Source organism: Danio rerio, chromosome 20, assembly GCF_049306965.1.
Source record: "Danio rerio strain Tuebingen ecotype United States chromosome 20, GRCz12tu, whole genome shotgun sequence".
NCBI classification, from domain to species: domain Eukaryota; kingdom Metazoa; phylum Chordata; class Actinopteri; order Cypriniformes; family Danionidae; genus Danio; species Danio rerio.
Genome location: NC_133195.1, coordinates 49,387,005 through 49,409,230, shown reverse-complemented (window position 1 = coordinate 49,409,230; position 22,226 = coordinate 49,387,005). Strand labels below are relative to the sequence as shown.

Sequence of the window (22,226 nt, the reverse complement as noted above, 5' to 3'; positions counted from 1 at the left end):
AACAGTAACTAAAGGGGGCAGGGCTTAGTGAAGGTTCAATTGAGGAGGAGGGAGAAGGTATGTAATGGGCGTGGGGTGGGGGGGTGATCTTCCAAAACGAAGATGCATGTAGGTATTTAAGTTGGATATTTATGTTAAATTTGGTATAATCCAATCGGCTAGCTAATGATTAGCGATGGGGACCAGCTGCAGTCAATCATATCTGGTTTCTCCTCTTGAAATTAGTTTGTAAAACTTTGCATATATGTTAAGCTGCTTTGACACTATCTACATTATAAAAGCTCTATAGAAATAAAGATGAATTGAATTGAAAAAAGGATGTCTTATGAAGAGCTGTATTGGCATTTGAAAGCAGCAATTAGATCAAGAAAAATAAATATAAATACATCACTATGCATGTCTTGCCTCATTCTGTTAATTTTGGGGTTTACTTGTAGAGTGATTAATGGGTTGGCAATGACAGACCTAGATTGTATTATTATAATTGCTTTGATGTTTATTCAATTATGTGTGTGCGCAGCTAATACCAAATGCTTTGGTAGTACTAAACAAGTTTAAGTCATCCCATTATAGCATCTTACAACTAAAAGTCAAGGGTCAGACAAATGTTTGAATGTGTGTGTCACAGAGTAAAACAATTTTAGAAAAATCAGAGGTGAGCTTTTGCTCCATTTAGTGGTGAGGAAATGTAAGAGTAAAATTAAATAAGCCATTTAACTTTGTGTACCTTAGTATTAATCAGTCTCCAATTCAGTGAAGTGAACATGTAAATCTCCTGAGTTCATATTGTTTGTAACTATGGGTAACACCGACAACTGTTGGGAGGTTTAAATCAGACTAGAAAGTATAAATGGAGAAATCTGAGCTGCTTTGTGCATGTACTGAGCATCTGTATGCTCTTCTTTCATTGGATAATGATCTTTAAATCATTTCAGCCTTTGAAGCAAGTATGATGTCTTTAAATGAGACTCAAACTGAAAACATCCTTCTCTGCTATCCGCTCTTGTCAAACTCCTGTCCGAAACTGCATCGTCTTGCTGTAGTTCAAGTGGGATTGTATGTTTTCCTGTTGTTGATGATCCTCACTACAGTGTTTGGGAACCTGCTGATCATCATCTCCATCTCTCACTTCAAACATCTGCAGTCTCCAACTCATCTGATTGTTCGCTCTCTGGCTGCCTGTGATTGTTTGCTGGGCTTATTGGTCATGCCGTACAGCATGGTGCGATCTGTTGAAGGCTGCTGGTATCTGGGAGATGTTGTGTGTAAAGTTCATTCTAGTTTGGACATGACTTTCTGTATCTCATCTTTACTGCATCTCGGTTTAATATCTGTGGACAGATACTGGGCCATTTGTGACCCTCTAAGATACAGATTAAGGGTCACAAACATCACTGTGACTGTATTTATTGTCTTCATATGGCTGTTTTCATTTGTGTACAGCTTTTATGTTGTTTTTTCAGGTGTAAACACAGTTGGTTTGGAGACTTTTATCATGCAGGTTTACTGTGTGGGAAGTTGTGTTCTGTATTTTAACAAACAATGGGGTCTTATATGTCCAATTCTTGTCTTTTTTCTTCCTGGGGCCATCATGAGCTCTCTGTATATGAAAATCTTCCATGTTGCACGAAAACATGCAAAGGTTATGTCAGAAAGAGTGACTGGAGGGTTAAAGAGCCAAAGCTCTGCTCAGAGGGAGAGAAAAGCAGCTAAAATTCTAGCCATTGTCATGGGGGTCTTCTTGTTCTGCTGGCTGCCTTTTTTTACTGTTAACGCTCTCGATCCTTTTTTCAATTTTTTTACACCAGCTGATATATTTGATGCTGTGATTTGGTTTGCATATTTAAACTCCACTTGTAACCCTTTGATTTATGGATTTTTCTACCCTTGTTTTCAGAAAGCCTTCAAGATTCTCATATTCACTTATATTTGTGGGGTCAGGAATTTAGACACATTTGCATGAGTATAACATGCACACAATTTATTTTATCTAATAATTTTATTTGGGATATGCTGAAACCATTTAAAACTTTCAGCAATTGGTTTATTCTCATGAAACCATTAAAACAACATGACACTTATCCTAAATATTAAAATAAAATCAAAATAATGAAAATAATTATGTTTTCAACCAAGTACAATGAGTAATTTTTAAGATGAGAATTAATTGTTTATGTATGTATACAGTTGAAGTCAGAATTATTACCCCCTTTTATTTTTTTCCCCCCAATTTTGGCTTAACAAAGAAGGTTTTTCAACACATTTCTAAACATAATAGTTTTATTAACTTCAAAAAACTGATTTATTTTATCTTTGCCATGGTGGAAGTAAATAATATTTTACTAGATAATTTTCAAGACACTTCTATACAGCTTGAAGTGACATTTAAAGGCTTAACTAGGTTAACTTAATTCGGTTAACTAGGCAGGTTAGTGTAATTGGGCAAATTGTTTAATGATGGCTTGTTTTGTAGACGATCGAAAAAAAGATAGCTTAAAGGGGCTAATAATTTTGTCCTTAAAAGTTTTTTTTTTTTTTTAAATGCTTTTATTCTAGCCGAAATAAAACAAATAAGACTTTCTTCAGAAGAATAAATATTATCAGACATACTGTGAAAATTTCCTTGCTCTGTTAAACATCATTTGGGATATATTTAAAAAAAGATTGAAAAGATTTGAAAAAATTCAAAGGGGGCTAATAATTCTTTCTTTAATGTATATGTATATTTATATATGTATATGTGGGTTCGGGAGTTTTCCCTGAAGTCAGTATGCAGCTTTTTTTTTTTTTTTAAATTCTGAAAATCAAAATTTGACATGATCACTTTTCTACACTGATGGATAAGTGAGTCGGTCGCATGGGCATTGCCGGCAAAGAGCTGACAATGTGCCAACAATGTGTTTGTGTGCATGCAAATGTATTATATACATATGTATGTGTATGTGTGTATAAATATTTGTGCATCGACACAATTCTAACATTTTTGGCTTTATACCACCAACACAATGGATTTGAAATAAAACGAGCAAGATGTGCTTTAACTGCCGTCGGTCAGCTTTAATTTAAGAGTATTCACATATAAGTCAGGTTAACGCTGTAGGAGTTACAATGGTTTGCATATGTGCCTCCCACTTGTTAAGGGACCAAAAGTAATTAACGATTGTCTTCTAAGCTGGTGCATGACCAGGTGTGTGTCATTCTCTCATTATCCCAATTACAATGAGCAGATAAAAGGTCCAGAGTTCATTTCAGGTGTGCAGGATTTGCATTTGAGCAAATCACAAAAATTGAGCTGTCACAATCAATCAAGCAAGCCATCATTAGGCAAAAAAACAAAATAAACAAAGAGATAGCTAAAACATTAGGCGTGGCCAAAACAACAGTTTGGAACATTCTTAAAAAGAAATAGCACACCAGTGAGCTCAGCAGCACCAAAAGACGCAAAAGACCATGGAAACAACTGTGGTGGACGACCGAAGAACTCTTTCCTTGAAGAAAACACTCTTCACAACAGTTGGCCAGATCAAGATTACTCTACAGGAGGTAGGTGTGTGTGCTTGTGTGTGTGTGCGTGTGTGCGTGCGTGCGTGCGTGTGTCAGAGTCAACAATCAAGAGAATACACCACCAGAGTGAATACAGAGGGTTCACCACAACATTTAAACCTATGGTGAGCCTCAAAAATAGGAAGGCCAGATTAGAGTTCTAAAAAAGCCCTCACAGTGCTGGAACAACATGGTATTGACAGATGAGACTAAGATCAACCTGTACCAGAGTGATGGGGTTTGAAGAGTATTGAGAAAGAAATGAACTGCTCATGATCCTAAGCAGTGAAGCTTGGTGATAGTAGTGGCATGATGTGAGCATGTATGGCTGTCAGTGGAACTGTTTCTCTTGTATTTATTGATGATGTATCTGCTGACAAAAGCAGCAGGATGAATTCTGAACTGTTTCAGGCAATATCTCAACCCAAGCTCATTCTGGAAACGTAGCCCCGCGGACGTTTCTGGAGACCGCGATTTACGTGGCCGGAGGTACGTAAAGGCTGCGTTTGGTTTTTTGCGAGTGAACGCTGCGGGGCGGTGTGGCGCCGCTCCGCCCCTCCTCTTCGCGCTCGCCGGCCGACGGCTCGCCTCAGAGTGGAGGGCTTTCCCGATGCAATCCGCTTAGCTCACAGCGTTGCGTCGGCGGAGCGGAGGCCCCGGAGGAGGAGCCGGAGCCGGCCACGGTGGACGACGACCGGGATCGAGTCCGGGGAACAGCAGGTTCCGGAAATCAGGTAAGACGAAAAACGGAATCCGAAAAATAAGGGCGAGAACGCGGCGGGATCCGAAAACGCAGTCGAAATCGAAGACGAGTGCTTTTGCTTTTTTTTTTTTCGATCCGGCGGCTTTTCGCGTGAGAACAGCGCGGGCGCGAACGCCGCGTGCTCCTGAGAGGCGCCTGAGACGCGAAAAAGCGCACACAGCGGCCTCTCACGGATCCGCGAAAACAAAAAAAACGCTCAAATACGTACCTCCCGGGACGTAAATCGCGGTCCGCAGAAACGTCCGCGGGGCTACGTTTCCACAATGAGCCCGGGTTGCAATATCTGCTCATATTAGGCCAAATTCTTCAGAACTTATTGGACAGTGCTTCACAGTGCAGATGGAGAATGACCCAAAGCACACTGCAAAAGCAACCAAAGAGTGAAAGGAAAGAAGTGGAATGTTATCCAATGGCCAAGTCAATCACTTGATCCGAACCTGATTGAGCATGCATATCAAGGGAAATGCTCCAAAAACAAGTAGGAACTGAAGACAGTTGCTGTAAAGGCCTGGCAGAGCACCACCAGGAATGAAACCCGACGTCTGTTGATGTCTATGCGTTCCAGACTTCAGGCTGTAATTGACTGCAAAGAATTTGAAACTAAAAAGTGAAAGTTTGATTTATGATCATTATTCTGTCTAACTACTTTTGGACCCTTAACAAGTTGGAGGCACCTATTGAAACTGGTGTGAAGCTGCGGTCACACTGGGCTTTTCCTCCCATGGACTTCCATTCATACGTACGTGAATGCAACAGACCGGAAACGCAGGGTCATGCGTCAGGTTTTGCTGCAGTGTAGTTCAAGCTTGGTAAACTCTGATCTGCCAAATCGCATCACTTGACTGCGTGAGACCAATCGAGGATCAAAACATGACCTCTCTGGACAGAAATTTAAAACTTGAATCAATCGCTCGCTTTTTAAAATGTCTAATAAGCTTGTTTAATCCCGCCCCTTCTCGCAGTGCCGCACGACAGAATATCGCATGCTCAAACTCTAATGTGACCGCAGCTTTATTTCTACAGCTCTTACCTTGATTTGGATGTAAATACCCTCAAATTAAAGCTGACAGTCTGCAGTTAAAGCACATCTCGCTTTTCTTTGTTATAATTCAAATCGATTGTGTTAGTGTATAGAGCCAAAAATGTTAGAATTGTGTCGATGCCCAAATATTTATGGATTTAACTGTATAATATATATATATATATTGCTCCAGATAGCCAGTCCGCCACTGCACCTTGGTCCCACATTCATCTCAAAGGAGTACTACCTGTACCAAAATGGCGTCTCTTTTGATGCATTCCTTTCAACAGACAACAATAGCAGAGGCAACATCTGGTGTATATATCTATGATATATCTTTGTACTTGCATCCAAAAAATAAATACAATGTACTTACTGTGTTCATAATGTATTGCAAAACACTTTAGGTGCTCTTTGGGTGGGATACAGGTAGGGTCAGTGTCAGGTTTAGTGGTATGGGTAGGTTTAAGGGTGGGATACAGTGTAATTGATCAGTGTAGGTTGTAGTGTAAGGGTGTACAGTGTAATTGAAATACATTTACAGAAATTAATCGTAAACGTAATTACATGCATATTTAATCAAGTACACTGTAAAAACATGTATTTACACAACAAGTACATTGTAATAAATTATTAAGTTCAGTGTAAGTACATATTAGTTAAGGACACTTAATATAAAGTGGGACCAAGTTATCATATCAAATCCTTGTCGTAAAATTATAGATCCAATACAATATCATGCATTTGTCTATGTCTGAGAAAAATGAACTGATTTGATGTGAGATGTGACAGTAAAACCCTCTGGGACTTATTTCATAATAAAACTGAATGACATCAATAGTGCGAGCCGGCCACCTTTGAGAGTTACACAGGCATTAAAGGCGTGAAAAGATAATAAATCTCCTGCGTACAGTTGTACTCTAAACATAAACATTACATCATAACTAAGGTGTGTGTGTTGTATACGAGGGATATTTGTAAAAAAAAATCTAATGTTGTTATTGATTGCTGCAAATTATTGATTGACAGTTTCCTATTTTAATATGAGTTTTAGTTGGGTTTTAAAGTCGGAAGAAGAAAATGACGCATATAATGTTTCGTGTGCACTGTATATTTAGTTAGTATGCCATGACAATTACATCAGGCTTTATTTGAAAACTAAACATATACAGCATTTTAAACAGCAATATTCACATTATTGTTGGCATTATTTTCATTACCTGTAATTTTTTCCTCGATGTATTTCTTTTGCATTGTACATTTATATAAATGCCTAGATTATAGCCTAAATGTAAATTTCACATCAGCTTTTGTCAAATATACAGGCAAAATTATTACCCCATAGTATTTTCTACAACTTATTTTTTTTTCTGAAGAAAGACGTACCGGCGTACACGACGAGCTAACTGGATAAACTTGTTGTGGCAGAAAAGCCCTCCACATGGAGGTACGTGGTCAGCCAGTAAGCACGAAAAAGAACGGCGTCATACCACCACGCATCCTTAGCCTAAAAAATTAAATGCAGCCATACGTACCTCCAGCTACATAATTCACAGTCTCCAGAATCGTCCACGAGACTAGATTTTTAGAATGAGCCTGGGTTAGTGTCTTTAGTTTTGTTTCTAAACGTCTGATTCTCACAAAATCTGCAGAAACTTGTGCCTTGTATACATTTGGTACCATATGGTGTTTTTCCGCAGCAAATAGAGCACAATGTAAAGATGTAATAATTCTTTTAGAGATGTCTGTTTGCCAGACATTAACACATCTCTTCCATTATTGTTGTGTTTAGGGGTATTTACAACCCCACCAACTGCAGTGCAGTGGTGTCGCAGTGTTTTCAGACTTCTTTTTGCCCTTAATGAAGGACGGAAAATAACTTAAAATATACCAGGATAAAAATCTTTGTAAGATATATATTTAAATTAATTTGCATTCTCACAAAAATTCTCACTAATTGCTTGCTGCTATAACGCTTTTCTTCCATATACAGAAGGAGCACATGTAGAGCATGTTGTACATTTACATAAAGCATTAAAATACACTCACGTTTTATTAGGTACACCTGTCCAACTGCTCGTTAATGGCAGCATGGCAGCAACTCAATGCTTGTAGACATGGTCAAGACGTTCTGATGCAGTTTAAATCGAGCATCACAATGGAGAAGAGAGGTGATTTAAGTGACTTTGAGCGTGGCATGGTTGTTGGTGCTAGACAAGCTGGTCGGAGTATTTTAGAAACTACTGATCTACTGGGATTTTCACGCACAACCATCTGTAGGGTTGTTATAGAATAGTCTGAAAACAAGAAAATATTCCGTGGGTGCAAATGCCTTGTTGATGTCAACCACTCGTTACAACCGAGGTAGCAGAAGAGCATTTCTCAATGCACAACAAATCCAACCTTGAAGCGGATGGGCTACAGCAGCAGAAAACCGCTCCTGGGTGCTGCTCCTGTCAGCTAAGAACAGGAAACTGGGGCTATAATTTGCACAGGCTCACCAAAATTGGACAATAGAAGATTGGAAAACCGTTGCCTGATCTAATGAGTCTTGATTTCTGCTGTGACATTCGAATAGTAGGGCCAGAATTTGGCATCAACAACATGAAAGCATGGATCCATCCTGCCCTGTATTAACGTATCAGGCTGGTGGTGGTGGTGTAATGGTGTGGGGGATATTTTCTTGGCACACTTTGTTCCCATTAGTACCAATGGATCATCGTGTTAACGCTGCAGCCTACCTGAGTATTGTTGCTGACTATGTCCATTACTTTATGATCAAAGTGTACCAATCTTCTGATGGCTACTCCCAGCAGGATATCGCACCATGTCATAAAGCCTAAATCATCTCAGATTGATTTCTCGAACATGACAATGAGTTCACTGTACTCAAATGGCCTCCACAGTCACCAGAGCTCAATCCAGTAGAGCACCTTTGGGATGTGGTGCAACGGGAGATTCGCATCATGGATTTGCAGCCGACAAATCTGCAGCAACTGCATGATGCTATCATGTCAATATAGACCAGAATCTCTGAGGAATATTTCCAGTACCTTGTTAAATCTACGCCAAGAAGGTTTAAGGCAGTTCTGAAGGCAAAAGGGTAAGGTGTACCTAATAAAGTGGCCGGTGAGTGTATGTTTTTATTAATCATGTTCTTGTTCATTATTCATTTATTTCTGGTGCTTCACCGGACAACCTTGTCAATCAGTATTAAAGCATAGGGAAGTAGTCCACCCCCCCCCCCTCCTCATTTTAATCTCCTGAGTTCATACTGTGTTTTGTGACTATGGGTTACGTTGACAGATGTAAGGAGGTTACCTCCAATCTGAGAGTATATACGGACAAGACTGAGTTGCTCTGAGTTCATTTAACAAGTAAATTGAGTGGGCATGTACTGTATTTATATTCATCTTTCTTGGGATATTTGGGTTTACCAAACCATTATTTACAAAATAGTTCTGGTTGGAATTTGTTCAATATTTGAGTGGCTTTTTTTATTTGCACAGCGAATATTGTGTTTTAATCCTGCATTGTCTTGGGTTGACGTGATGATTTTAAATGACACTGATATTTACTCTGAGAATGTGCTTCTCTGTTATCCACTCCTGCCGGACTCCTGTCCCAGAACTCAGCGTCTCCCTGCACTTAAAGTGGCGATGTATGCTGTCATGGTGTTGATGATCCTCACCACAGTTTTTGGAAACCTGTTGGTCATCATCTCCATCTCTCACTTCAAACAGCTTCAGTCTCCAACTCATCTGATCGTTCAGTCTCTTGCAGCTTGTGATTGTCTGCTGGGTTCTTTGGTCATGCCGTACAGCATGGTGCGATCTGTTGAAGGCTGCTGGTATCTGGGAACTGTTGTGTGTAAAGTTCATTCAAGTTTGGACATGACTTTCAGCATCTCCTCCATATTGCACCTCAGTTTAATAGCTATCGACAGGTTTTGGGCAATTTCTGATCCTTTAAGGTACAAAATGAGAGTCACAAACACCACTGTGGCTGGGTTTATCACATTCACATGGCTGTTTTCATTTGTGTACAGCTTTTCTGTCGTGTTTACTGGTGTAAACAATGTGGGTTTGGAGGAACTCATATTGCAGATTTCTTGTTTTGGTGGATGTGTTCTGTTCTTTAACAAAGAATGGGGATTAATTTGTGCACTTTTTGTATTTCTAATCCCAGGAACTATTATGAGCTCTCTGTACATGAGCATCTTCAATGTTGTGAAAAGGCATGCAAAAGTTATGTCTGAGAAAGTGTCCGCTGCTGCTACTGCAGGCAGTCATTTCCAAACCTCTTCACACAGAGAAAGAAAAGCAGCTAAAACTCTGGCCATTGTCATGGGGGTTTTCTATCTCTGCTGGCTGCCTTTTTTTACCGCCACCGCTGTTGATCCTTTCCTCAACTTCTCAACTCCCGGTGATGTTTTTGATGCTTTGGTTTGGTTCGGATACTTTAACTCCACCTGTAACCCACTGATCTATGGTTTCTTCTATCCTCGCTTTCAGAAGGCCTTCAAGATTCTCATATCCACTTACATCTGTGGCAGCAGCGACTCTCACACCTTGACATTTGAATGAGTATCAAATCTTATCACTATTGCTGATTCATGTATGAAATATACCTTATATATTTTGCATGTTCAGGTTTAATGATAATAAAATGATTATTGTAAAAAAATTTATATGTAAAATGTTTTCCCTTTTCAAATTTGTATTGCAATTTTTTATAACAAACACGCTGAAGAGGCCTCTAAACTTATATAATTTAATGAATAACACTGATACCTCGAATAATTTTCTGGAATCAATTTAAAATATAAGTGTTTTACAGGATATTAAAATAATTTCTGCAAGTATTTTCTTTTTTTCCACCTGATGTCACTGTTTTTGTTATTATACTCTCAGAAATAAAGGTACAAGATCTGTCACTGGGGTGGTACCTTCTCAAAAGTTACAAATTTGTGGCTAAAAGGTCCATATTAATACCTCAAGAGTACATATTAGTACCTAAAAAGTACAAAAGTGTTCATTTTAAAATTTTTAGGTACTAATATATACTTTCGAGGTACCATTATGAGCCCTTTAAGTACAAATGTGTCCCTTTTGAAAAGGTACCACCCCAGTGACAGCTCTTGTACCTTTATTTCTGAGAGTGTAACTGTAAAAAAAAAATCAGTAAATTAGCAGATTTCTTTTGTTGTGATTCATGCTTTTATTTTTCCCCATATATATTTATGCTTTTGAATTACATTGTGGGTCCTGGATCTTTCTTCCAACAACTTTTACCCATTTAAAGTTAGGAAAAGTGGCTTTTATGACATTTTCAATAGTTTGAAGTGATATAATGTCTGGATTGCTGTTGTAAATTATGCTACAAAAACATTGCATTAAACTGCTTGTACATTTTCTGCTATTTTACTGACTTATTTCTCTATATATTATTTCGTATACATTATGTTATTTCAAACTACTAACGTGTCAATAAAAGTCCCTTTGTTAAACCGTAGATGAATTGTCAACATCAAAAGTCGACAGAGCAAAGAACAACATCCCTTAACGCAATTCACAATCTGTAAATAAATGGAAAACACTTATGAGCCACAAAATATAGAAACTGTTATCAATATCTAAGGTATCATTTCTAATCCATGTTTATCATGTAATACAATTCGAAGTCTTATAAGTTCAATACTAGTCATAGCATGTCATGTGTGTGTCTGTGTTTGATGTGAGATGTGACAGTAAATCACTTTGGGATCTGTTTCATAATAAACCTGGATGAATGACATTCAACAGTGTGAGCCTATTGAGAGTCACACAGCCATTAAAAGTGTGAAATAATAATAAGCCTCCTGAGTAGAGTTGTACACTAAACACAAACATTGCATCATAACTGTGGTGTATGCAGTATTTGAGTGATATTTGTGAAAGATGTAACGTGATTGATTGCTGCAAATGATGAATTTACAGTTTCTGAATATGAGTTTTAGTCATTTCACACAATTATTCACATGGACTAGTTGGTATGCCGTATCATGACATCAGACTTTGTTTTAAAACTAAAAACAAATCACATTTTTCAAATTCCTGTTATTGTTGGCGTCATTTTCATTACATATCTATATAAAAAAACATTGCTTTCCAATGCTCATTCATAAAAAGGCCATTTTGAAACAAAATCACCTTATTTCTTTGGCTGGAGTTCTGCAGATGTATAGGCCTATGTCAAATATAACAATTGATGAAGTCAATTAAACTCGAAACAATTAAGCAGGTTGATGCGTTTACATGTAGAGCAAAATCTGTGTAACCTAAAGAGCAAAAATCTGGCTGTGATGATATGTTAATGCTTCTTACGTTCCTATGAACTATGGCTAACAAGCTACATGTGGTCAGCAGTTGGGGGCGTAAACCAACCAACAGAACCAGGCACGTGCACACATAGGGCTCAACCTGTGCAGTGCACATGCCCTTTTTAGTCTTGGATAGAAAGTGCCCTTTCAAAATGATCAAAAGTGCCCCCGCGACGCGACACACCCTCGGCCCCGCCCTTCAGTAGGCGCGCGACAACTTCGCTCTTGAGTACGCGTGCGACAACACAGCTGATCAGCACGCACGCGACAACACCGCTCTTCAGTAAGTGCGCAACAACACCGCACCGCTCTTCAAAAAATTTATTCTGCACATTCCCTTTGGACGGTCTCTGCAATTTGGAACAGAGGTCTGGAGGGGGTCCGGTGCAGGGCCCACAGGATTTCATCTCTGTTATTCGCAGACGACGTTGTTCCCTTGGCTTCATCGAACAAGGACCTTAAGCATGCACTGGGTCGGTTTGCTGCCGAGGTTTTACAGTACCTATGGAGGGGAGAGGTGGTAGTGTGGTGTTTGGGGATGAAAATGAAGAGTGCGGGGAAGTGGTGGTGCGGTTCACGGATGAAAGTGAAGAAGGGGGGGGGGTACGCAGACGAAAGTATAGTAACTGTGGTATGGAACAAGCTTTTGATTCTCGATTACTTGAATACAGATTTCAAGAGTTCACACTTAGCTGATGATTTACAAAGCTTATTTGGCATGCTGTCCCGGGAGAGAGCCCCGAGCTCAAGGGCTCCTCGAGCCCGGGGCTTCCTCCCGTTGGCAGAGCAAGAGGGGAGCCCGAGCTCGGTGGATCTCAGAACTCCCCTGCCGCTGTAGCTAAGGGAACGCAAGGGATTAGACAAGCTTGATTGTTATGTATGTTGAATGTCTTTGGATGGTGGGAGGAAACCGGAGAACCCGGGGAAAACCCACGCGGACACGGGGAGGACATACAAACTCCTCACAGAAACACCCACCGGTCCTATGGAACTAGGGCCGGTAGTATTCTTGCTGTGTGGCTCGCAGTGCTAACCACTGGGCCGCCGTGCCGCCCAATCACAGGTAAAGGAGGAGAATAGGGGTGGAGGGGGGTTTCTTCCAAACGAAGATAAGGTGAACTGAAAACTGAGGCTATTTATAGTAGCTTAGGGCTCATATGATTGGAAGATAGTGATTAGCAAATGCGAGACTGGCCGTGATAAATCATAAGCACGTGATCCTCTCGAAATTAGTTTATGAATAAACTTCACTTCATTGATATTTATAAACTGAATAGGTTAAACATCAGTTTACAAATGGTAAATAAAAAAAAAAAATAGGAACCACACATTCATGTCAAATACCACTTCAGTAGCCTAATAATGTAAAAATGGATAGCTTAAAAGAGTGGTCAAATTTCTTTAGAATAAGAACAGTCAAGTTTGGCTTCAGTTATATTTTTTTCAAGAGTTCACACTTAGCTGATGATTAATTATAAAAGCTTGTTTGGCATGCTGTCCCAGGAGATAGCCCTGAGCTCATGAGATCCTTGAGCCCAGGGCTCCCTCCCGTTGCAAGGCGGGAGGGGAGTTTGAGCTCAGGTAGATCTTGAGAACTCCCCTGCTTTAGTAACCAATGAACAGTAAGTGATTGCTCTTGAAGATAACTACGTACTAGAAGCATATCTATGGTGCCAATTTAGATTATTCAATTAACTTAATTGCATGTTTTCAGGCAGTGGGAAAACCCACGTGAGCACGGGGAGAAGTGCAAACTCCACACAGAATTGTCTGCTGGTTTGGTAAAGCCTGGAACCAGAGACATTCTTGCTGTGAGGCAACAGTGCTACACACTGTGCCACCGTGTCACCCATCTAAGAAGGAGGAGTAGGGGTGGAAGGGGGGACTCTTCAAAACAAAGATAGCAGTGGAATGAAACCCAGGGTATTTATAGTAGTTTAGGAGTCATCTGATTGGATCGTAGTGAATTGCATAATGCGGATCCAGCCGCTAGCAATCATAGGCACGTGATCCTCTCGAAATTAGTTTATACATAAACTTCACTAAGTGAGCCAGGTACAGTATGATTACAAACTGTTCTGTGTCATTGGCCGCTTTAGACAACTGTGATTGTGGTGTGTGAATGACATTGTCACACTGTTACCTAGCTACCAATTTGTCAATCGGTGGCTCAGTGGAAGCCTAATATATATCTTTTTGGTCACGATCACCAGCGATCCAGTCCTGGTAGATCACTGGTAAACTATATATGTCACTTTTTGAACGAACTACAAATCCCATCATGTCATTTCACACACACCAGTTGCCGATTACTGCTGATAAAAACACACAGCTGAAGCCTGTAATTGCTGACTTTTTATCCAACACACACACACACACACTGGTTCATGGCATTCACTGGTTGCTGGCTCTTTGTTGTAGCGAGTGTTTGTAGTGTTTCTGCTTTGCCTGCCGTGCTTTTGACCTTAGCCTTGTTTATTTTTGTATGCTTTTTCGTCACCTTACATCTGTTTATTGTTTACTATTTGGACTACCTCTATGCTCTAGTTTGCTCCTGTATGACTAATCTTATTAAAACTCCATTTGGATCCTTGCCTCTGTTGTGGCAACCAATGCAAATTTATATTATATTTGAGAGCTCCATTATCAGCACCACTGTGGAAAATAAAACCGTTATCTGACTGGCCCAGATTGTCACCGTCTGAAAGAGTTAAACATACAGAGTGGTGTTTACGAAATCTGAAATGTATCCATACCAATGCCTTTTTGGTTAAAGTGCTGTTAACGTTAAGAGTTCACAACCTGTATTCACCATGTTAAAGTCTTCACGTTAACATTGAGCAAGGTAAGTAAGAATGTGACACCTATCGGGAAAGACAAATAATTATAAGATCCATGTTTAAAAAACTACAAATCCCTACATGCTGTTTCACACACACCAGTTGTCGATCACTGTTAATGAAAAGCACGCAGCTGAAGCGTGTGATTGCTGATCATTTGGACTATTTATACACCACACACACACACACACTGCTTCATTGCTGACTTTTTGTTGTAGCGAGTGTTCTTAGAGTTTCTTTATTTTAGCTGCCGTGCTTTTGACCTTCGCTTTGTTTATTGTTGTATGCTGTTTCGCTGCCTGTCCCAACCTTACCCCTGTTTATTTATTACTATTTGGATTTCCTCTATGCTCTTATTTGCTCCTGTATTGACCATTGCCTGCTTGTACGACTAATTTCATTAAAACTGCACTTGGATCCTTACCTCTGCCGTGTCAACCAATGATGCGTTTATATATGAGAGCTCTATTATCAGCACCACTGTGGAAAATTAAATCGTTATTTGTTATCTGACTGGCCCAGATTGTCACCGATTGGAAGAGTTAAACACAGTCGTGTTTACGAAATCTGAAATGCATCCATACCACTGCCTTTTTGGTTAAAGTGCTGTTAACGTTAAGAGTTCACAACCTGCATTCACAATGTTAAAGTCTTCACGGTAACATTAAGTAAGGTAAGTAAGAGTGTGACATCTAGCGGGGAAGATAAATAATTCTAAGATCCATGTTAGTCAGAGCCATTCAACAATATAAGAAATACATTTTGAGGATTAATATTGAATCGACTATAGTTTATAATGCGATTAACAAAAAAAATTACTTTGCCCAGACATATTTATAACCATTATGGCATTTCTGTCACTGGGGTGCTATCTTTTCAAAAGCTACCTAAATTGTCCATAGTGGTTTCACAATTGTTCACACAGTATTAGTAGCTAAAAAATTCCTAAATGTACACTATTATACCTTTGAGGTATAAATATGGACCATTTAGGAAAGATATCGCCCCAGCGACAGCTCTCTTATCTTTATTTCTGAGAATGCAGTTACTTTTCCAGTTTTAGCATATTCAAATTTATTCATGAATAAGGGTGTTACCTGTTTTGGAACCTGATATAAAGCTTGACCTGAGCTGCTGAGTTTGTGCATGTGGTTCTATACATGCATGACCTGTATATATGATTATTTTTTTGTATTTCGGTCTCTATCTAAATGTGGTTGATTGCTTTCAGAGTTTCTGCAAGATCTGTGTGCGTTTATTTTTTGCATTCGCAAAGGAAATATCGTGTTTTGATTGTGCATACCAGATAATAATGACCTCAAATGACACTGATGTTCACTCTGAGAATGTGCTTCTCTGTTATCCACTTTTGTCGGACTCCTGTCCAAGAACTCAGCGTCTCACTGCACTCACAGTGACCATGTATGCTTTCATGGTGCTGATGATCCTTACTACGGTTTTCGGGAACCTGCTGATCATCATCTCCATCTCTCACTTCAAACAGCTTCAGTCTCCAACTCATCTGATCGTTCGCTCTCTGGCTGCCAGTGATTGTCTGCTGGGCTCTTTGGTCATGCCGTACAGCATGGTGCGATCTGTTGAAGGCTGCTGGTATCTGGGAGATGTTGTGTGTAAGGTTCATTCAAGTTTGGACATGACTTTCAGCATCTCCTCTTTAATACATCTCAGTTTAGTATCTGTGGACAGGTACTGGGCCATTTGTGACCCTCTCAGATACAGAATGAGGGTCACAAACAACACTGTAATTGTATTCACTGTTTTCACATGGCTGTTTTCATTTGTGTACAGCTTTTCTGTTGTTTTTTCCGGGGTAAACAGAATTGGTTTGGAGACTTTTATCATGCAGGTTTACTGTGTGGGAAGTTGTGTTCTGTTTTTTAACAAGCAATGGGGTCTTATATGTTCACTTCTCACATTTTTTCTTCCTTGCACAATCATGAGCTCTCTGTATATGAAAATCTTCCATGTTGCACGAAAACATGCAAAGGTTATGTCAGAAAGAGTGACTGGAGGGTTGAAGAGCCAAAGCTCTGCTCAGAGGGAAGGAAAAGCAGCTAAAACTCTGGCCATTGTCATGGGGGTTTTCTATCTCTGCTGGCTGCCTTTTTTTACCGCCACCGCTGTTGATCCTTTCCTCAATTTCTCGACTCCTGTTCATGTTTTTGATGCTTTGGTTTGGTTTGGATACTTTAACTCCACCTGTAACCCGTTGATCTACGGTTTCTTCTATCCTCGCTTTCAGAAGGCCTTTAATATTCTCATATCCACTTATATCTGTGGCAGCAGTGACTCTCACACCTTGATCCCCGAATGAGCACATCAGATTTTATGAATCTGTTAATGCTGGTCCACCCATTATTACATTTGTATGACTTTTATTGAGCATATTCTGTTGAGAAGAAGTACTTGGTCTGACATGTATGTCTATCAACAGCATGTAGATAACTTGTAATCAGTTTTATTAAAATGAAGACTGGAATATTGTTTCTGGGTCTAAAAACAAACAGAAAGTGGTCAAATTCCATCAATTGATCTCAATTGATCTCAAAAAGTTGTATAAAACTTTTAGGTAAAACTTTCACACTTGCAATTAAATTATTTCTTAGAAGTTTTGTCTTGTTTTTAGTCCAAATATCTTAAAAATTTGAAATCAAGGAGATTTTCTAGGCAAGTAAAACTATTTTTTTTTACATAAGATAAGTCAAAGGTTTCATTAAGACAACTTAAATAATGTGCCAGTGGGGTAATAAAAATAGTAACACATTACAATAAGAATATATTTGTTAATGCTCGTTCATTTATTAACACAAACAAACAATGGACAATTTATTTGTTACAGTTTTTATTCATATTTGTTAATGTTTGTTAATGAAAATACAGTTGTTCATTGATAGTTTTTGGTAACTCAGTCTATAAACTAATTTAACTAGCATGAATTTGGATGTTAATAATGCATCAGCAAATGTTGAACTGACTAATGAGTGCTGTACAAGTATTGTTCATTCTTAGCTCGTCTTAGTAAATACATTAACTGATAAAGCCTTATTGTAAAGTATGACCAGTAAATGAATCATTTTTTTGGTTTGAAATAAGTTAAGTTTGACTTATTTCTAAAAAAAAATAAAAATAAAAAAATGTCAAGTGTATTTACAAGAAAATGCTTTTTTTGATTTAAGAACTTTTAGACATTTGGACTAGAACCAAGACAAAAACTCATATATCCTATATTCCTATATCTTTTTGTATCCTTAAAACTGTATGATTTAATCTTTCATTTCATTTACCAGTTTTATTAAAATGAAGACTGGAATATTGATTCAGGGTCTAAAAACAAACAAAGTCTTTAAATTTCATCAATTGATTCATGTTGTATAAAACTTTTAGGTTTTAACTATCACAACTGCAATTAAATTCTTTCTTAAAAGTTTTGTCTTGTTTATATCTTAATCCAAATATCTTAATCTTTAATCAAGAAGATTTTCTAGGCAAGTAAAACTATTTTTTTTTTTTTACAGAAGATAAGTCAAAGGTTTCATTAAGACAACTTAAGTAATCTGCCAGTGGGATAATAAAAAACGTAACACATTACAATAAGAATATATTTGTTAATGCTCGTTCGTTTATTAACTAACACGAACAAACAAAGGATAATAGCTTTTTTAAAGTTTTTATTCTTATTTGTTAATCTTTGTTAATGAAAATACAGATGTTCATTGATAGTTCTTGGTAACTCAGTCTATAAACTAATCTCAACGAGCATGAATTTATGCTGAATGAAGAATTGAAAATTTAAAAGTGTGACCAGTAAATGAAATTTTTTTTTTTTTGGTTTAAAATGAGTTAAGTTTGACTCATTTCTAAAAAATAAAGCATTTTCAAGTGTATTTGCTTGGAAATGCTTCTTAAATTAAAAACTTTTAGACATTTGGACTAGAACCAAGAAAAAAAAAGCTATGTCTGAAAATTCCTATATTGTTTTGTATCCTGATAAAACTGTGATTTATTCTTTCATTTCATTTTATTTAGTGTGCATTTGTCTCCGTCCTGTGGACAGTCAGCAGAAACACCACGCAACGTCTCATAAATGAAATGGATATTTTCCTTCTGCTGGATTGTCATCATGGTTAATAATATAGGTTTTTAAGAGTATATGTGAGTATATAAATGAGGGAATAAATGTGCAGCATAGATGTAAATAATCAACATGTACATTTGTTTTGAATTGAAAATATGTTCATTTTAAGTTCAATTTAAGTGGTAATTCTACCTGAAAGTTTCGTTTTAAACACTGTAAATTTATAATTAGTAACTTTACATAGCATATACTGTGCATATGAAGTTTCCACAAGTTTCTTTACAGTGGATAAAGGTTCTTTATATTATTGAAATTCTTTGTCACACTAATGGTACTTTTTAAGAAATACTGTATTATCACTGAGAGGTTATTTATGTAACTAAAACTCCCTTATTATGAGAGTGTACAAGGTAAATTAGTTTTGAAATCTAGTTTCTCCACGTGCAAACCTGATTACAACCTTATTCACTTTTGGAGATTATATTTTTTCCTGAAGACTGCAATAAGGTGACATTTTTTATTGCATTTATTGTAAAAGATGTTCTCTGTTAAAATGAGCACAAACACATTGGCATGTTCATCATTTATTGGAAGACAAATGATTAAACACCATTTCTTTCTCAACTAAATGAGAATTTTTCTGGTGGGTTGTGTCTTGACTTCCCATCAGCCAGTGGACGGCAAGTTCACTTTGTGAGCACAGGTGACAATCTCTAGCATGACCATGGGGTTCCATGTTCCTGCAAAAGGGAGAAAAATCTTAACTTAGATTTTAATAGTTATTGTATTGCCGTTTTGATTCTGTTAATAAAAACTTAAATTTACTTTTGACTTCATCTTTGCAAAGTTTCTGTTCATTTTTACAAACTCAAACTACATTCAAATAGAAAATATTCATTTTTGGAATCTGTTTAACACAACATTATTTAAATGGTTACGAGTTAAATATGTATTTTAAATCACATATCTTAACTCACCTAGCAATGTCACATAGTCACATAAGACACAGTTTTTGTGGCTAGCTGCAGCGAGCAGAGTGTTTTTTCTCATTGCTTGTGTTACACTCCACTGAGTCGGATCTAGCCATCGAACCAGTGGAGGTCTTGGACTTGTTACTTGTGTTGCACTCCACTGAGTCGGATCTAGCCATCGAACCAGTGGAGGTCTTGGACTTGTTACTTGTGTTGCACTCCACTGAGTCTGATCTAGCCATCGAACCAGTGGAGGTCTTGGACTTGTTACTTGTGTTGCACTCCACTGAGTCTGATCTAGCCATCGAACCAGTGGAGGTCTTGGACTTGTTACTTGTGTTGCACTCCACTGAGTCTGATCTAGCCATCGAACCAGTGGAGGTCTTGGACTTGTTACTTGTGTTGCACTCCACTGAGTCTGATCTAGCCATTGAACCAGTGGAGGTCTTGGACTTGTTACTTGTGTTGCACTCCACTGAGTCTGATCTAGCCATCGAACCAGTGGAGGTCTTGGACTTGTTACTTGTGTTGCACTCCACTGAGTCCGATCTAGCCATCGAACCAGTGGAGGTCTTGGACTTGTTACTTGTGTTGCGCGCCACGGAGTCGGATCTGGCCATCGAACCAGTGGAGGTCTTGGACTTGTTACTTGTGTTGCACTCCACTGAGTCGGATCTGGCCATCGAACCAGTGGAGGTCTTGGACTTAGTACTTGACCCAGAAGTGACGTATATGCAGTCTGGAGAGGTTTCTAGTTGTTTTGTGCATGATAGAGAGAGAGAAAAAATGTGATAGAGAGATTTAGACAAGTTTTATATATTTTTACATAAAAGTAAAGGATCTTTTCTGGCATTGATGGTTCTATTAATATCTTTCTTTGAGTTTGAGAGTTACACTTTATTGTGCATTACAGGAAATTTGTATTGGAGTCCAGCTGCAGGATACAAAAAAGCAGACACATACAAAAATAGACAACAATAACAGCATCAACAACAACAACAGAGACATTTTAAAAGTACCATCTTAACAATTTGCTACTTTAAATGACAAAAGATACAGGCATGTCTGTAGTCATGGGTGTAATAAATTTAAATAAATAGAATACAATTAAATATCCTCTTTATAAAGGAACTCTAGGCAGTAATTCACGCATTGTAAATGAACTTGAATCACTTGTTACTGCTCTAGTAATTGTAAAAACCAACAACTCAAAAATCGATTGAAGTGATGTGTACTTTTTTTTACACCCATAACTTTCTTTGTTAAGACGCACAGAATGCTATTTTAATTTGCCTGACAGATTCTCATACAAGCTTTCCAAAACTGCTTGATAAAACAACAACATATAATGTTCTGGCTTACTCCAAACAGTCTGCCTCTGTAAAAATGTATAACCTTTTGCCTGGAAGCTTGCCAAGTCGGCATTCAATCAAGGTACTTCAAGGTATCCACTTAGTTAAAGTTACCTTGAATAATAACAGGACTCTAATCACCAACTCTTTTGGGGTCTACTATTATTTCAATTGTTTTTTTTAATTTACATCGCATCATTGAACAAAATTCCTGATTTTGGACATGCAGTTTGAAGGCAATTTAATTGTGATGAAAGCTTTTCTGTTTTTTTTTTTTTTTTTTGATGGTACAGTGGAGAGTATAGACAGGAAAGTGTGGGGAGCAGACAAAAGGGAAGGATTGGGAAAGGACCTTAAGCCGGGAATCGAACACCTCAGTGCTAAATGTCAACACGTAACCACAAGGCTATTGACAAAGCATTTCTGTTCTAAACAGTAGTAAATAATGGTGAAGGTACTTACCAAAGCTTTCAATTTCATTCATCCAACATCCAATTGAAGCTTCTAATTATTCCAGACCAACATAAGACACCTTTGAATTACATGTGGAATGTGTCTATTAGTTAGTTATAGCTTTGTGTGATCAAATTAAGCTACAATTTAATCTAAATAAAGATCTACTCAGGTTCTTTTAACAATGTTTTTTAAAGGACTTACTAGATTTAAAGGTGGGCAAGACAGTTCTCCCTCCGGGCAGTTGCTCAATGATGGAAAATTTGGAAAATGGAAAATTTTATTAAAGTATATTAATAAAATATGGTTTGTACAATTTCTTAATCCTGTGCCTGGTGGCCCTGATGACAACCATCCCACCCCTGCCACCTCGACTTGAACCCAAACACTTCTAGATGTTTTCCTTTTCTGCTACGCCTTGTTTAACCTTCCTGTCGTGTTGGTTAAATGTCATGTTGGTTAAACTAATTAGTTATGAATTGATATGAAAGTGTTGGATCCTCGAACGTGAATTAACTTCCTGATAAAACAGTGTATCATATCTTCACACACAGGGATTACCAAACTTTTTTATTCCGGGACTCACCTAGGCAAGTAATTCAATCTCAAGACCCACCATATTTTAATATGGAAAAACGTTTAAAAAAATTTATCCATTCAAAGCAGTCAAAAATATATGGTGTGTGGCTTTTTGGATTTTGTGATTTGAAATGCACAAAAAGTGCTTTTTGTGGGATGTTGGCTGTAATGTGATCATTTTTTTGTTGAAAAAGATACTCTTCTTTTTTCAGAAGAGAATATGATCAACCTTTGATCAAGTCCCTTG

At 38.1% G+C, this 22,226-nt stretch overlaps 4 protein-coding genes across 4 annotated transcripts; 3 read left to right on the top strand and 1 right to left on the bottom strand.

Moving 5' to 3' along the window:
* Positions 1-947: 947 nt before the first annotated feature.
* Positions 948-1,963, top strand: taar12e (trace amine associated receptor 12e). The gene has a single exon (NM_001083094.1). It carries the CDS (start codon positions 950-952, stop codon positions 1,961-1,963), a length of 1,014 nt encoding a protein of 337 aa, NP_001076563.1. The 5' UTR covers positions 948-949.
* Positions 1,964-8,877: 6,914 nt separating this feature from the next.
* taar12h (trace amine associated receptor 12h) lies at positions 8,878-9,913 on the top strand. The gene has a single exon (NM_001082909.1). It carries the CDS (start codon positions 8,879-8,881, stop codon positions 9,911-9,913), a length of 1,035 nt encoding a protein of 344 aa, NP_001076378.1. The 5' UTR covers position 8,878.
* Positions 9,914-15,839: 5,926 nt separating this feature from the next.
* Positions 15,840-16,863, top strand: taar12j (trace amine associated receptor 12j). The gene has a single exon (NM_001082911.1). It carries the CDS (start codon positions 15,841-15,843, stop codon positions 16,861-16,863), a length of 1,023 nt encoding a protein of 340 aa, NP_001076380.1. The 5' UTR covers position 15,840.
* Positions 16,864-19,192: 2,329 nt separating this feature from the next.
* On the bottom strand, positions 19,193-21,932 carry si:dkey-7c18.24. The gene is made up of 5 exons (NM_001082832.1): positions 21,605-21,932; positions 21,410-21,479; positions 20,198-20,346; positions 19,602-19,692; positions 19,193-19,364 (listed from the first exon to the last, which is right to left on the bottom strand). Exons 2-5 carry the CDS (start codon positions 21,429-21,431, stop codon positions 19,291-19,293), a joined length of 336 nt encoding a protein of 111 aa, NP_001076301.1. The 5' UTR covers positions 21,432-21,479; positions 21,605-21,932; the 3' UTR covers positions 19,193-19,290.
* Between the last annotated feature and the right edge of the window lie 294 nt (positions 21,933-22,226).

Excerpts from the sequence above, each read along its gene's own strand:
- taar12h (NM_001082909.1), top strand. The coding sequence starts at position 8,879 with ATGATTTTAAATGACACTGATATTTACTCTGAGAATGTGCTTCTCTGT.
- taar12e (NM_001083094.1), top strand. The coding sequence starts at position 950 with ATGATGTCTTTAAATGAGACTCAAACTGAAAACATCCTTCTCTGCTAT.
- si:dkey-7c18.24 (NM_001082832.1), bottom strand. The coding sequence starts at position 21,431 with ATGAATGAAATTGAAAGCTTTG. Across the intron at positions 20,347-21,409 it reads GAATGAAATTGAAAGCTTTG|AAACCTCTCCAGACTGCATA; the intron begins GTAAGTACCTTC and ends CAAAACAACTAG. Across the intron at positions 19,365-19,601 it reads TGACTATGTGACATTGCTAG|GAACATGGAACCCCATGGTC; the intron begins GTGAGTTAAGAT and ends TCCCTTTTGCAG.
- taar12j (NM_001082911.1), top strand. The coding sequence starts at position 15,841 with ATGACCTCAAATGACACTGATGTTCACTCTGAGAATGTGCTTCTCTGT.